The 13,397-nt window shown below is 41.5% G+C and overlaps 1 protein-coding gene across 1 annotated transcript; it reads left to right on the forward strand.

Annotated features, from left to right (window-relative positions):
* Positions 1-1,296: 1,296 nt before the first annotated feature.
* On the forward strand, positions 1,297-8,199 carry ccp110 (centriolar coiled-coil protein 110; the record flags this gene model as incomplete). Its single annotated transcript, XM_083931568.1, is given in 14 exon segments — positions 1,297-1,303; positions 1,306-1,460; positions 2,232-2,360; positions 2,942-4,133; positions 4,246-4,367; positions 4,629-4,806; positions 5,087-5,196; positions 5,335-5,451; positions 5,600-5,701; positions 5,796-5,912; positions 6,413-6,486; positions 6,613-6,678; positions 6,787-6,846; positions 8,097-8,199. Coding segments are annotated over 14 exon segments (2,505 nt in total). The 3' UTR covers positions 8,173-8,199.
* Positions 8,200-13,397: the final 5,198 nt, after the last annotated feature.

Genomic DNA, 13,397 nt, shown 5'->3' on the forward strand with positions numbered 1-13,397 from the left:
TTTTCATCTCTCACAAATTAGTTGATTTAAAATGTAGATGGTGAGGTAATTGTTCGACAAAAATTCTCGTCCCATTTTTCTCAGTGTCACCTTTTACTTTGCTCTAGGTAGATTGAATACTCCTCTTCCGCCATATTTGAACAAACATTCCATAGAACGTTCTGGACTCACTCATTTCTCGGCGAGTGAGTGAAATCGATGACAATGGAGTGAAATGGTTGATAATAGCAACAGGAACAGGTCGCGTGGACCGTATTGGAACGTGGCCGACGCGCTGTTGCTAGGAGGCGCTGTTGGAGCCCGGAAGAGTTGAAAGTGATGATGATGGGCAACCCGAGATTGAAGGAGAAACACAAGGTTCACGTTTTAGCCGCGGTTTGATGGTTTTTCTCTGCGACATTTATGCATGTTTAACACGGTAGAAGAGAAGGACAGAAAAAAAGGAGATTCACGCCCCCCCCCTAGGATCTGAAGGTAAGAAAGGGGTCGAGCAATGTGCACGGGTTACGTTATCAACTGTCATTCACAGGCAGGGCACATCTGGACTACAACGTCTTTATGCCGTAAAATCGAGCATACTTTAGATTATACCGTCAAAACTGCCGTTATTAGCGTTAACTTGATTCGTAGCTGGGTACAAAAAGAAAAGCATTCCCACCTCTGTGTTGTCACTAGGCTGTAATGAAGCAGTGTGCGTTATAGCAGCTGTAATGAGGCGACTGGACACCACTAGGTTACTGACAGCATCGTGAGTATCCCAGGTTGAATTACACCTATTCGAAGGGTAACATTTATAGATAAGCTCTATGGAGTAAATGACACTAAAAATCACAAACCAGTTTTCATTGGAATGAAATAACGATTTAATTTAATTCACAATACAGTAGAACAGCAAGGCTAACGCCCTGTACCTGTCTGTGAAGGGTCTGAACTATCCATCTGCTGACAGGCATTTCAGAAATGGAAACTGTATTGATCAGACACACGATTCCATATGTATTTACATGAGACACGGAAATGGAAGTCAGTCACCAAGGTCTGATAGAAAGGAATGTCAGGAATGTGATGAGTGTGATAAAACCATTTAGGGCAGACAGAGCCTCTTTTGTTGTGGTCTGATTTACACTGATCGACATATAGGATCTCAGGTGACTTCCTCTGGTGATGCACACACATTGCAGTCCACACTCACAGGTCCACTGGCTTACAGACGTCCAGCTAACACTCCATCCACACTCTTGATTTCATTTAACAGCCAGGTGACGAGGCGATGTGTGTTTTCTATTCAAAGTGTGGATGTGTGGGTGCGCGAGATGGAAAGCTACGAGGAGTTCTGTCTGCGGAGTTTGGCCATACTGCAGGAGGAGGGGAAATTCAAGAAGACGACATGCGAGCCACTGTGGTCCCTGAAGGCTCTCTCTGTCATCCACTTCCATGGAAGAGCTGTGCTTTCGCCTCTGGTAAGGCAAAACAGAAAAAAAGATGTTTCTAAACCAATTACCGTTTATAAAGTTTCTTCATGAGAAGTAGACAGATGGCTTGGTATCCAGAGGAAGTAAAGTGTTGCCACATAGATGGCCCGGCTTTTTAATGACACAATGTTTGGTTGGTTTCCCTAGAGAGTCTGTGTATCTGTCCCTGTCCTGTGTGTGGCTGTGTTTTTCTATGCTGCATAGTAACAGAAAGCATTGCTTACACCGTTCAGTTACAGCAACAATGAGGAGGATACAGTTATAGATATTGAAGGCATTAAACACAGAGACACATAATCACAAGATTTTAATTTAATTTAAGGTAACATTTAGTGGAATATCTACGTAATGTGAAGAACATGGGATGGCTCGTCTCAATTGGATCAGCAGTTGGCAGCGGAAAGCGAGAGGAGGTAATTGATGATGAGGAAGACCAAGTTAGTCAGGAGAATCCATCTGCTAGTGACTGCTGACAAAACAAGTTCTCAGGAAAAGCCACATGATGGCTAGTCCAATGTGAGACTAAGGATTTATCTTCCTCTCAAAGAAAGGAGACAAACATACAGTGGAAGAAGAGTGATTGTGTTATCAGTAATAACTGAAAATAGATCACAAACAAACCGCATGAAATACATTTTGTGTACTGGATACTTGTCATAACGAATTCTTGCTTAATCTTTTTTTCATACGTTGTTTTTTGATTCTGTTTAAGCCCAAGAAGTATACGTTTTTGAATCAGTGTGTACTTTCTTTTTCCAGTTGAGTGCAGAGCAGCGCAGTGAGATGTGTGATCACAGACGGAGGGCGGTCCAGCTGGAGGTGGACAGACAGAACCAGCAGAGGAACAACCTTTTTGCCCGGGTTCAGGACTTATTGGACCAAGCTCAGGTCAGTAGCGCAGTTGTCTTGGTCACAGGCCTGGGCGTGTTCCAAGAAAAGGAATACAAGATGTTTTATGAAATGAATGTGACACTCTCACTCTCACTTTGATTATTTCATAAACACACATCTTCATCTAAACTTCTCAAATATGCACGGACGTAAAATAGGTCTGTGTCACTCCCAGGATGTAGCACAAAAACTAAATTACAGTCTGTCCTAGAATCTCTCGTGGCATTTGCAGATTTGAATACAGGTTGTCTTACTCAACATTGTGTCTGGCAGGCTGTGCTATTTTGTTTTTTTACCATGATTGCCCTTTTTGTCAACTCAACACTTACCGACAGCTCTTTTTTTAATGAAATTTTGGGTCTTATAAAAACCGTGATCGGCCAGTTATTGTATTTAGTTACAACTGCCTCTGTGGTGTGTTTTTATCACAACCCAAGGGATTTACTTTTACTGAAAAACCATCATCAACAATCTTCCATTTTTGGGTATATCATTCCATCAGCCGGTCATTTTTTAATTGTCGCTTTTGATTTTTGCACTTTTTTGATGATTGGTCATTACTTTTTGTCACTGTACAGGCACATACAGTACCAACAGAAGACGTTGGAAATACCCCAGTCTCTAAATCAGCGACTGTCAGTGGCTACACCCTGGTCACCGACTCTCCTGGACTTCCCAGAGACCCTGGATTTGGGCTTCAGACAAGTGATCAGCCTGTCACTTCATGCTCAGAGCCCCCCATCCTCAGTTGCTACAAGGCAGTTGAGGAGGTGGTGGTGGAGACGGAAGAGAAGAGTGAGGAGGAAGAGGTGGAGGATGACGACATTAGTTTAGACAGCCTTCTTAAGAGATCGCGGGAGTATGTGAAGAGAGAGCAGAGTCAGCAAGGGTCAAAAGTTATTCACACAGTCACCAGGACTCCCCCGTCTGAAGCTGTCTCTGACAAGGAGAATAAGGACATCAGTCCCATGGCGAACTCAGGTGTTGAGTTTGGATTCAGTCTGCACCATAGCCCTATTGGCTCACCTCAGACCCAAATCCAGCATCGGACTCTGGACCCCAATCCCCAACAGTCTGGCTGCCTTTCACCTAGTCTACCTGACCGGTATGCTCGTCTTCCCAGCCCAGAATCCAGCATTAGTCCCCACGCACGGAGACGCAGACCACGCCCAGTTTCTACAGGGAACATCCATATTTCATTTCCCATTGGTCCATCAGACCTTATCCCCCGAAGCCCAGGAAAGTCAGGGGAAGGTGCTGGCCTGGCAGATTGGGCGGAAGCTCTCTCAGGGGCCATAAAATCCCCTGTTCACCGAGGCTCAGTGGATAGTGAAGGTGGTGGTGGTGGTGTTAGCAGTGGCAGTCGTCGATCCAGCCATTGTGGTACCAGTCCAGTGCAGGAGACCTGTAGCCCTGTTAGTGCCTCAGGGCTTAACCCGAAGGGACACCATGAACATCTGGCTGCAGGATTTCGCCGGCGCTGCCACACCCTGGACAGCCAGCTGCAAAGCTACCATTCAGGAGCTGAGCACATAGACCGCAGCCAGGAAAGGGTTCCTCGCTTCATGGCAGGAGTTACATGGATGGCTCCAAGTTGGCGCACCCCTGCAGCACACTTAAACCAGTCATATGAGGTAGAAAATCCCTCACCATGTCTGCTGAGGCCCCGCATGACCCCTGACTTGGCTCAGGTCACACTGGGGCCAAACAATGGAAGGATCACGCCAGCTGTCCTCAAAAATGCAGTTGAGGCACAGGCCAGCAAGACAGGTGTGTCTCTTTTAAACAATACCTGTATTACGCACTGTATTTTCTAAAATGTACAGAGTTAAATGTGTAATTTCCACTGATTGTACGTATATTTATTTGTGCACATGAACAGAGGAGACCCAGAGGCGAGCACAGGCTCTGGAGGACTTGCAAAATCGTCTGGAGGAGGAGCATGTCTTTCAGATGTCTCTGCTCCTGGCTGAGCAGGAGAAAGAGCAACATCGCCTCTGTCTGGTCAGCACATGCAATCACACAACATCGAGTCTAAATAGAAGTAGAACCCAAAGATGTACTTTTTGTGCGATATTCTATCAGTTATTTTACAAATTGACAATCATTATTTTGTGGTTTGGTTGCAATGCAGAAGTGTGAATTTATTCTCTTTGGCTTAAGGTTAAGGTACTGAAGTGTGTGTGTGTATCCTCAAAGCATGACCTGGACGAATGAGAACATTCATAGGCTAAGTGTGTGTGTACTGTATACACATGTGTTTAGGAGCTGGAGGAGACAGAACGAAGACTGATAGAGCGGGGGTGTGTGCGGCCTTTGAGTGGGGACATTTGCGGGTGGAACTGTAGGTCTGTGAGTGACAGCCGTCCTGTTGTGAGCCCCTCCTGCCCTGGACTAAGCCCCGCTCACACACCATCTGAGCGATCACCTGGACACAGTATTGGTACCACTTCTCCCTGCTCACTTATTATTGTGTTGGAGTTTGGAAAACAGTGGTTACAGAAGACTACATGCTCAGAGACAGATTAATGTTGTAGTTCATTAACTCTAGAGAAAGTTTGTTTATACTTTTATACTGGAGTTTTCTGTCCATATTTTAAGCAATTTTTTTAACATTTAAAAAAGATAATTTGGCTCTATCACTTGTGACTTCCTCACATGTAGGCTGCTCAAAACAGAGGTGGTTGAATACCGTAATTGAAATAATCTGTTTCTTTCTCCAGGTTTTTCCAGTCCTGTAAGTTCAAGTGTGTCCTCTCCCTCTGTCCAGCCTCCCGTCTATCTGTGGGGTCCCACATGGGCGGTCAGCAAACCTCGAGCAAGGCTTAGTCTGGTGGGTATGCTCAAGTTGACAACAGGGTGTGTTTGGCTGCATGTATCCAAACAAGAGATGGACCTTTATTCCTTAAACCCTCTCTGTGTTTTTGTCTTCACATTTCCATCGTCTTGCATCATTGTTGTGTTTTTCCAGGTTCTGACTGTAGAGCAGCAAAGAGCGTTCTGTCGAATTGGCGCTATCATTCGCGGCTTCCTCACTCGCAGACTGCTCAAAACAGAGAAGGTCAAACACCTGCGCCAGACCGTCATGGTGAGATCAGACTCTCACATACACACAAATCACATGCTAAAACACCAGTGTGAGTGTAATAAGATTTATTTAATATATTAATCATAATGTTAGTGACTGGGAAAAAAATGTATGTTTATGAATGTGTCCTGTGGATATGTGTGCTTAGGATACACAGGAGTTCATCCGTTCATTCCAGACTGAAGCTCCACAGAAGAGAGGCCCCTGCTCAGCACAGGATCGCTCCCTGCAGGAGAGAGTGAGAGCCCAGGTACGAATGTGTAGTTACTATCGATAGACAGCAGAGATCCATCTTTCTTTGTGTTTATATGTGCGTCTTTTGCCCCCCCCCCCCCCCCCCCCAGTTACGCGCAGCCCTTTATGACATCCATGACATCTTCTTTGAAATGCCTCTGGGGGATCGATTAGCATTGCTGCAGCAGGACAGGGAGCTCCAAGCAGAGAGGAAGCTGCGAGACAGGGTAACCTCAGGACTGTTATCAAACACACATCATATCATATCATATCATATCATATCAAAGCATATCATAACATATCATATCATATCGTATCATATCATATCAGAAGAAGGTGACATTTGTTGCTCCTCTTTTAAAGGAAGACCTGAACGAAAAGTTCAGACATATTTTCACTCTCAGTATGAACTTGAAAATGAACACAACTATACTAAAAATATAAAACAACACAACCATGGCTTGTTATTGTCATTTATACATGATTTGCAATGTTTGTCTGCTAGCGCAGCTACATCTGTTATAACTGGTCTACCTGCTGAAAACTGATGGCACTTAAAATAATTAAATAATGAGTTGTATTCATATGGCACATTCATTACCAATTACAAAGTGACTAATAATGAAGATACACTGTTTTGTGGTTATATTATAACATGCTTTTGTCTTATGCTGTCAATATCATACTTTTATCAAAATCTATGTTCTTTACTATGTTGAACCTGCAGGAGAAAGTCAAGAGCCCCAAGGAGAGAGTGGTTCTGTCTGCTGCCACACAGAGGTCTCTGGACAGGAAAAAGAGGTAAGATAGGAAAGTGGAGCACAGACCTACATGGCAGATGGGATCTGGATTTAGATGTTTATGTGTATGATGATGAGTTCCAGTAATCAACAGTGTTTTTATTGTATGAATATGGTACTCCTCCAGGGTTGGTGAATCCCCAGCACAGGCTAGGAAGATGCAGCAGAAGCCAAAGAGCCCCACTACCAACAGGTACCAAACAGAGCTCTCAGAAATTGTATCACTTTTTTGTGTTTTATACTGTATTTCCCTGCATTTATTGTCCTGAGAAAATCAGCTCTCTATCCTTTTTTTACCCAGAGTCCTGAAGCCAAGTCAAGGCCAAAATCATCCTGCCCCAGGCCAGCTGAACCGCCAGGGGTGAGTTTATTCTTCTTTTACCCTAATTGCAAAGTGCCCTGCTGTCATATGTTTATATTTAAACAAACTTGCATATCAGTAAAGTTTGATTTAAAGCTAAAATATTATGCTAATTTTTAGGTTCATACTTATATTTTGGGTTTCCAGTAGAAAGTGACTACATGGTTTAATGTCTGAAATGCTCTGTTTTAGAGCCTGTCTCTTTAAGCCCCCTCCCAAAAAAGCCCAGTCTGCTCTGATCGTTTCCAGTTTCACGAAGATATTTTCTCACAGTAAATTTGCTGCTAGATTAGTCTAGAAATATTAGACTATTTTAAGCTTAATAAATAGCCACCCTGCCCCCAGGCTAACTGTGGATGAGCCATGTTATTTGGATAAATTTAGATATCTACTAGGGTCTGCTCACAGTTACCATACCATGCCCAAGCACCATTCATGGCTAAAGTCTAGTTCGTTTGACCAGTGTGAGTGCAGCTGTGTGGTACACGTCCCAGTCGCTGCCCGGTTAATAGAGAGGTGGGCTTCAGCATGGCTCGATTGCACATGTACGAGCACTAGCATGCGCACGTGTACGAGCACGAGAAGTGATGGCAGTCCTGAGGCTATTTATATGCGGGTGTTCCCCCGCTACAGAGATTTAAAAAGATGCCGCCAAAGGTTTCGCGGTGGTCTGATGCGGAGGAGAAGTTTACTGCAGATCTGGTCACATGAAAATATACAAAAGCAGTCGGACAGAACAAAAACTCAGGGGCGATGACATATAAGCAAAAAGCAATCGTGCTGTGGCCCAGATCTTTTGGAGAAATGTGAGTGCAGGCCCGGCCAGGACCGCGGGGGAGAAGGGAGGGGGGACAATCGCGCTAGAGCTAGGCACAAAACATTTGGGCCAAATGTGAGTGGACCCTTTAGCATCTGTGCTCTCGACGTCTCTGCACCTTAATTGCAGCCGGGAATGACTGTAAGGGCACTTTCTACCCATAACTGTATGAAAAATCCTGACAGCTCGTATAAAGGCACAGTTCATGAATATCGGCTGCGTGCATTTCTCTGTGGATTGAACATTTTGATACTTTCACACATATAGAAATATCGCTTTTTACAACATGGGACCTTTAAGTAATTAACTGTAATTCCAACATAATTTGAATCACTTCTCGCTGAAGGCAACAGTGAACATAAATGTACAGATTTCAGCTTTCTCTGATGGCTTTAAAGTCAGCACAGTATGACAATGACTGTTTCCTTTTCAGGAGCTGGTACAGAAAGACCCCAGAGGAGAGAGTGAGGCGCTCAGACAGCCTGAAGAAGCAGCACTCTCTGGGTTAACAGGTGCCTCAACATCCCCTAGACCTGTGAACTTGAATTTTTAGTTTTTGAATACAAACCTTGCACGACTGAACCTCCAGTCAGCGCTGCTAATAGGATTGTCTCTTATGAAATTAAAGTGCTTGTATTCACTAACACACTTTAGCTCAGTGATATACACAACCATCACAATGCCATCGCTTTTGACCGTTGTAGCCTGCTGAATCTTTTTTTAGAGGCAACAGCTGATTGTTATCCACAAAACTCACATGTAGCCTAATACTTTGTGTAGAGTATTTAATGACAAGGTAGGTACATTTTAAATGTAAAAAAAATAAGTATCTGTTCTTAATTGGACCTAGAAGAAGCTCAGAGGTAAAGGGAAATAAGTCAATGATTTTATCTGTGCCTACAAACTATGCCTTTGCAGTCTGTAACATTTTAGCATGCACATATTTACTAGTTGTGTTCTATAAGTGAATTCACAAACAACAGTTTCATGCTGACAGTCACATGAGTTTCCATGAAAATAAGAGTATTTAAGTGAGCATAATTGATTAATTACAAATGTTTTTGGGCTTTGAGTACCTGTTTGTGCTGTGTTTCTCTATTAAATTGTGCTGAGTTTACAGTACTCTGAGACATGTCAGCATGTTTCAACATTTGGCTTAAATCAATGCCAAATGAAAAAGAAATAAAACATATCTTTGTTTACACACTAGCACACTGTTACATTAATGTAACTTAACATGGGATGCACAACAGAGTGTGGAGTTTCTTTAGGAAACTTTACGAATAAAGCTCACTAAATTATTAACACCATGTAAAATGCATGCACATTTTCCCTTTATTGTCCACTGCCCATGTCAAGAATAAGGACTCTAAATAAAATAATATTTATCTGGACATATTATCTGACTTCCTGTTAAAATATTGGTACACTCATCTGTTCTATGTGATGCCACATGGACTTTATACTTCTGCAGTAGTTTTCATTTTGTTTATATTGTTTGTTGACATCGCTGTACACTCTGTTAAAAAAATGTTATTTTTTATTATTGTGAGTGTGTGTGTGGGTTGTTTTTTTTCATATTTTCTATGACCAGAATAAATTCTGAAATACTTGAATCTCTGGACTCTGGTTCATGATAGAATGGAAATACTGTATATTCACAGTGAAGCTGACTCAACAAACCGCACACAGGATTAAATGATGTTAAAGATCTGAAGATGCAATGCTATTAATATCATTTAATCTTAGTTTTGGGATTTTAAGTCACATTCATTTACGTTAAGATCACTTTCTCTGATTTGCTTTCAATTGATTTCATGATTTTAGAAACATTTCTAGTCATGTGGTTTCAAATAGTGATTCTGTTGAAGATATTTCATTTTGACCTGCGTTTAGATCATTAAGCCACATAAACACAGTGGAGTCGTAGGTTATGCTGTAGTTTTTTTTCAGACGTTGTGCTGAGAAACTCGACCATAGTAACTTTGCTGCTTGAGAAAATATAAATGCATTTTATTAATGCATTCTTTATTCTTGCGCAGTAATAAAAAAGGAACTGATAAGAGTGATGATAAACCTCTGGATTGCAAAGCAGAATTAAACATGATGCCCATCCCTATTTATGGCCCATCTGTTTATCTGCAATTTTCATCTTCTTGCAACAGTCATCGAGAGCAGAGCAATTACTGTTAAATGAACAACACACGTCTACTGAACTGTTGGGACACGAAGAGCAATCATTATTCCAGTCACCTGAAGGCAAGTGAGTGTTTAAGCAAAACAAAAACACAGTGAACCTTACATTCACTGTTAATCAGTGCACTGACTGATGAGAGGGAAAGAAAACAATAATCACACTAATAAAAAAACTGTAATCTTGCTTTTAAATAAATGTCTGTTAAGTCACATCTATCACCGAAGAATGTAAATCTTTGCTGAATGAATATATGGTCCACTGATGAAAGTATTGTGTATTGTGACATTTCCTGTATGGGCTTTTGGAACGGACTTCTGTGCATTTTTCCACTCAAATAAATATAATTCTAAATCAACAGGACTGAAGTTTTAAAGGTTGAAACTTTAAGTAAAATTTAGATAAAGACATGGTTGTAAGATGGTCGTTATCTTACAATCAAAATAGATGTGTGGGTTTTTTTTAAACCTTTATTTAAACACGCAAGAATTGCTTGAGATCAAATGACCCCTTTTTCGAGCAAGGCCTGGCCGAAAGGGCAGCATTTGAGAAGGAAATGTAAGACAAATCTAGAAAACAAAAAGCACAGACATGAGACAAAGAGACACATATAGTCCAGAATGTGTTGAAGAAGGACAGTGCACCACATTACACACCAAAATAAACATTATGTGATGATGATAAAAAATACTGTGTGTAAATAAACATTTACACAAAAAACGTGTGAGCCCAGTTCTAAAAATCATTAATAGTGATGAGTTCCTGCTATTTATGTTTTTGAAGACTACCAGTGAAGAAACCTATGAGCTAACAGGATACAGGATGCAATGGGTGAGTGATTTACAGTCGAATCTTCACGCATGAGTATAGTAATAAGCATCCAGCATATGCAGTGAGGTAGAGCAGGCCGAACCTTGATTTTTTTTTAGGTCATTTTACAACAACATAAACGATAAAGACGCCAAGCTACATGTGGCACTTGTGTTTTTAAAAAGTTGACGTTACTGAAGTTTATTAGATAATATTCCACATATACATACACAAAACAATCTGTCAGTTTGACTGACATAATGTGCTCACATACACTTACAGTTATCTATAAACCGAGCTGGACATTTCTGGAACAAACCCTTCGACTGTTTATTGTCATGTGGCTTTTGTCATGTGACATATTATATACTGTCGATTGCACTGCTAATGCAACGTCTCCAGTATGTATTTTTCCATGGGTAGGGCTATATCTGGTATTGCTGTGAAGCTTGTGTTTTGTGTTGCAAAATCTGTATTTTTTCCTGGTGCTTCTCTTGCTGTGAACACCAGAGTGCAGTAGAAGTCAATGTTTTGCTGAACAGATGTTTTGATGCATCCCCACAGTGTGCATGTAACATTTGAAACAGATGATCAGAGATACATGGGGATGTTCAGAAAGATTAGAGTGCCATTGTTTGACTATAAGGATAACTTAAATCTCAATTTCTTTCTCCTTTTGACTGATATAAAAGAGGCAAGATTAAAAATGACACCAACTAAACCAGCTGGAGTGTCTGTGATTCATCAAAACAAGAGGTATGAAGTGAGCAGACAGGAAGAAGTCTTGATGCCAGGACCAGAAAGCTCAGTACTAGCTAAATGTTTTCTATCACAGTTTTGATGGGGTAATATCATGTAATAATGACTTATTGTGTCATGTCACTTGGATGTCCTGCTGCAGTGCTGGAATATTTGGTATACATGAATATAACCTCTTTAAATACACCACAAAAAAACAAAAAACAAAACAATAAGTGTCTTCTGTCCAAAGCTGGACAAATAAAATCTACCAAATGTTCCATTCCTAAAACAAAGCTCAAGTTTTATTTCTTATCACCCAACCGGAATAACTCTAGTTGCCCTGCATGTTTTCAGTTTTCTCCCTACTCTTACACACCTGATTCTAATAATATGCTCGTTATCAAGCAGCTGAAGCTTGTCAAGTGTTTGATAATTGTAGGATATAGGGAGTAGGGAGAAACCGAAAACATGCAGGGCAGTAGATTGGTATACCCATGCTCTAAATCATCATATCATGAACAAATTAAACAAGAAATGCACTAAATCTTCTAAGAAAGTAAAGTATTTAATCATCAGGGAGACCAATCTTTCTTGCTCCCATAGCTAATGGTAATGTACCTGAACGTGACTGTGCACACAGTGATCTCTGAATTATCAACCTTTGATTCTGTGGCGCATTACACCGCAGCTTAATGTTTAGATTTTCAGGGGGAAAAGCACTGATACCGATTGTACACTACCACATAACTGGCCAAGGTCGAGTGTTTAGCTTAGGAACACAGAGAGCATTTAGAAAACCAGGTAGTTTTTTGGAGACCAAAACAGAGCTAAAAAAGAATAAATATTGGATAACTACCAACTCCTGCTCAAATACAGAAACATTTAGCCTACCTCAGCCCAAAGGCTGCAGCTCAAAAGTTTCTAAAGTCCCAAATATAACCTAAGAATCAAACCAACAACTCTCTGACACATATATTAGTGTCAGTTATATGGATCATAAAAGGTAGGATTTATTTCCAAGCTACTGTGTTGGTTTGCAGTGGATGTAGCTACAGTAAATGTACCAACTATAAAGGCATCTCTGGGGTGACTCTGCAAATGAGCGTCCTGTTCACCTGCCTCCAGTGCCGAGCCGAGCTGACCAGACCTTTCCATGACCCTGCTCAGTGGTGACAGCTGCACCCAGTCTCTGTGGAATAACACACCATCCCAGAACGGGCCAAACAACAGCTCCTTCAAGACAGACAGGCAGTCAGACGAAGTCTTGAGCAGGACCTGACTCAGCCCCAGCCACCCAGGTGTGCATAGCTCGCCCCAGCAAAACAACTCTTCTATTTTACCCCTAGTTTTCCTCACTTTACCTCATTTCCCTGGTCTATATTTGTAATCATACTGTGCACTATGTTGATTTTCCTGCTGACAGATACATTCTCAAACATCAGAAAATCAAGAAAAACAGATTAGTGGTCACCTTGACATTGTGGATGTGAGAAAAAAACAAACAGATAAGATCTAACTGCAGAATAGGAGGAGGGAGAGCAACTAAGATACAGGTTGGTGCACTTGTGAACTTTAACCAGAAACAGGCAAATGGTCCATCAGCAGGACACCTGTGTTTACTCATTCCTGAGTACAGGGTGTACAGTGTGTCTTAGTGACATGTACAGCCCCTTCCACTGCCCAGGACGGGTCATTTTCAGGGCATGGTCATTAAGAGATGCTGTAAGCGGTAAGGAACTAAACCGTGTTTTAATGTTGATTCTTATCTAGTCAAAGCTTTGTATTATTCTCATCTCATATGCTCCTAGGTTCCTAAGAACAACCACACCATAACTCATTTTACTGTGTTTATCATCACCTATAAAGCATACTAATCAAAGTCTCACAAACAGTCCTCACGCAGATATGAACACGCACAAACACACTCATAAACTAGTTCCCTGAAGCGTGTGAATTACTTTATTGTTCATGGTGCCCTTGAAATGTCCT

The sequence above is a fragment of the Echiichthys vipera genome (genome assembly GCF_963691815.1).
Source record: "Echiichthys vipera genome assembly, chromosome: 17".
NCBI classification, from domain to species: Eukaryota; Metazoa; Chordata; class Actinopteri; order Perciformes; family Trachinidae; genus Echiichthys; species Echiichthys vipera.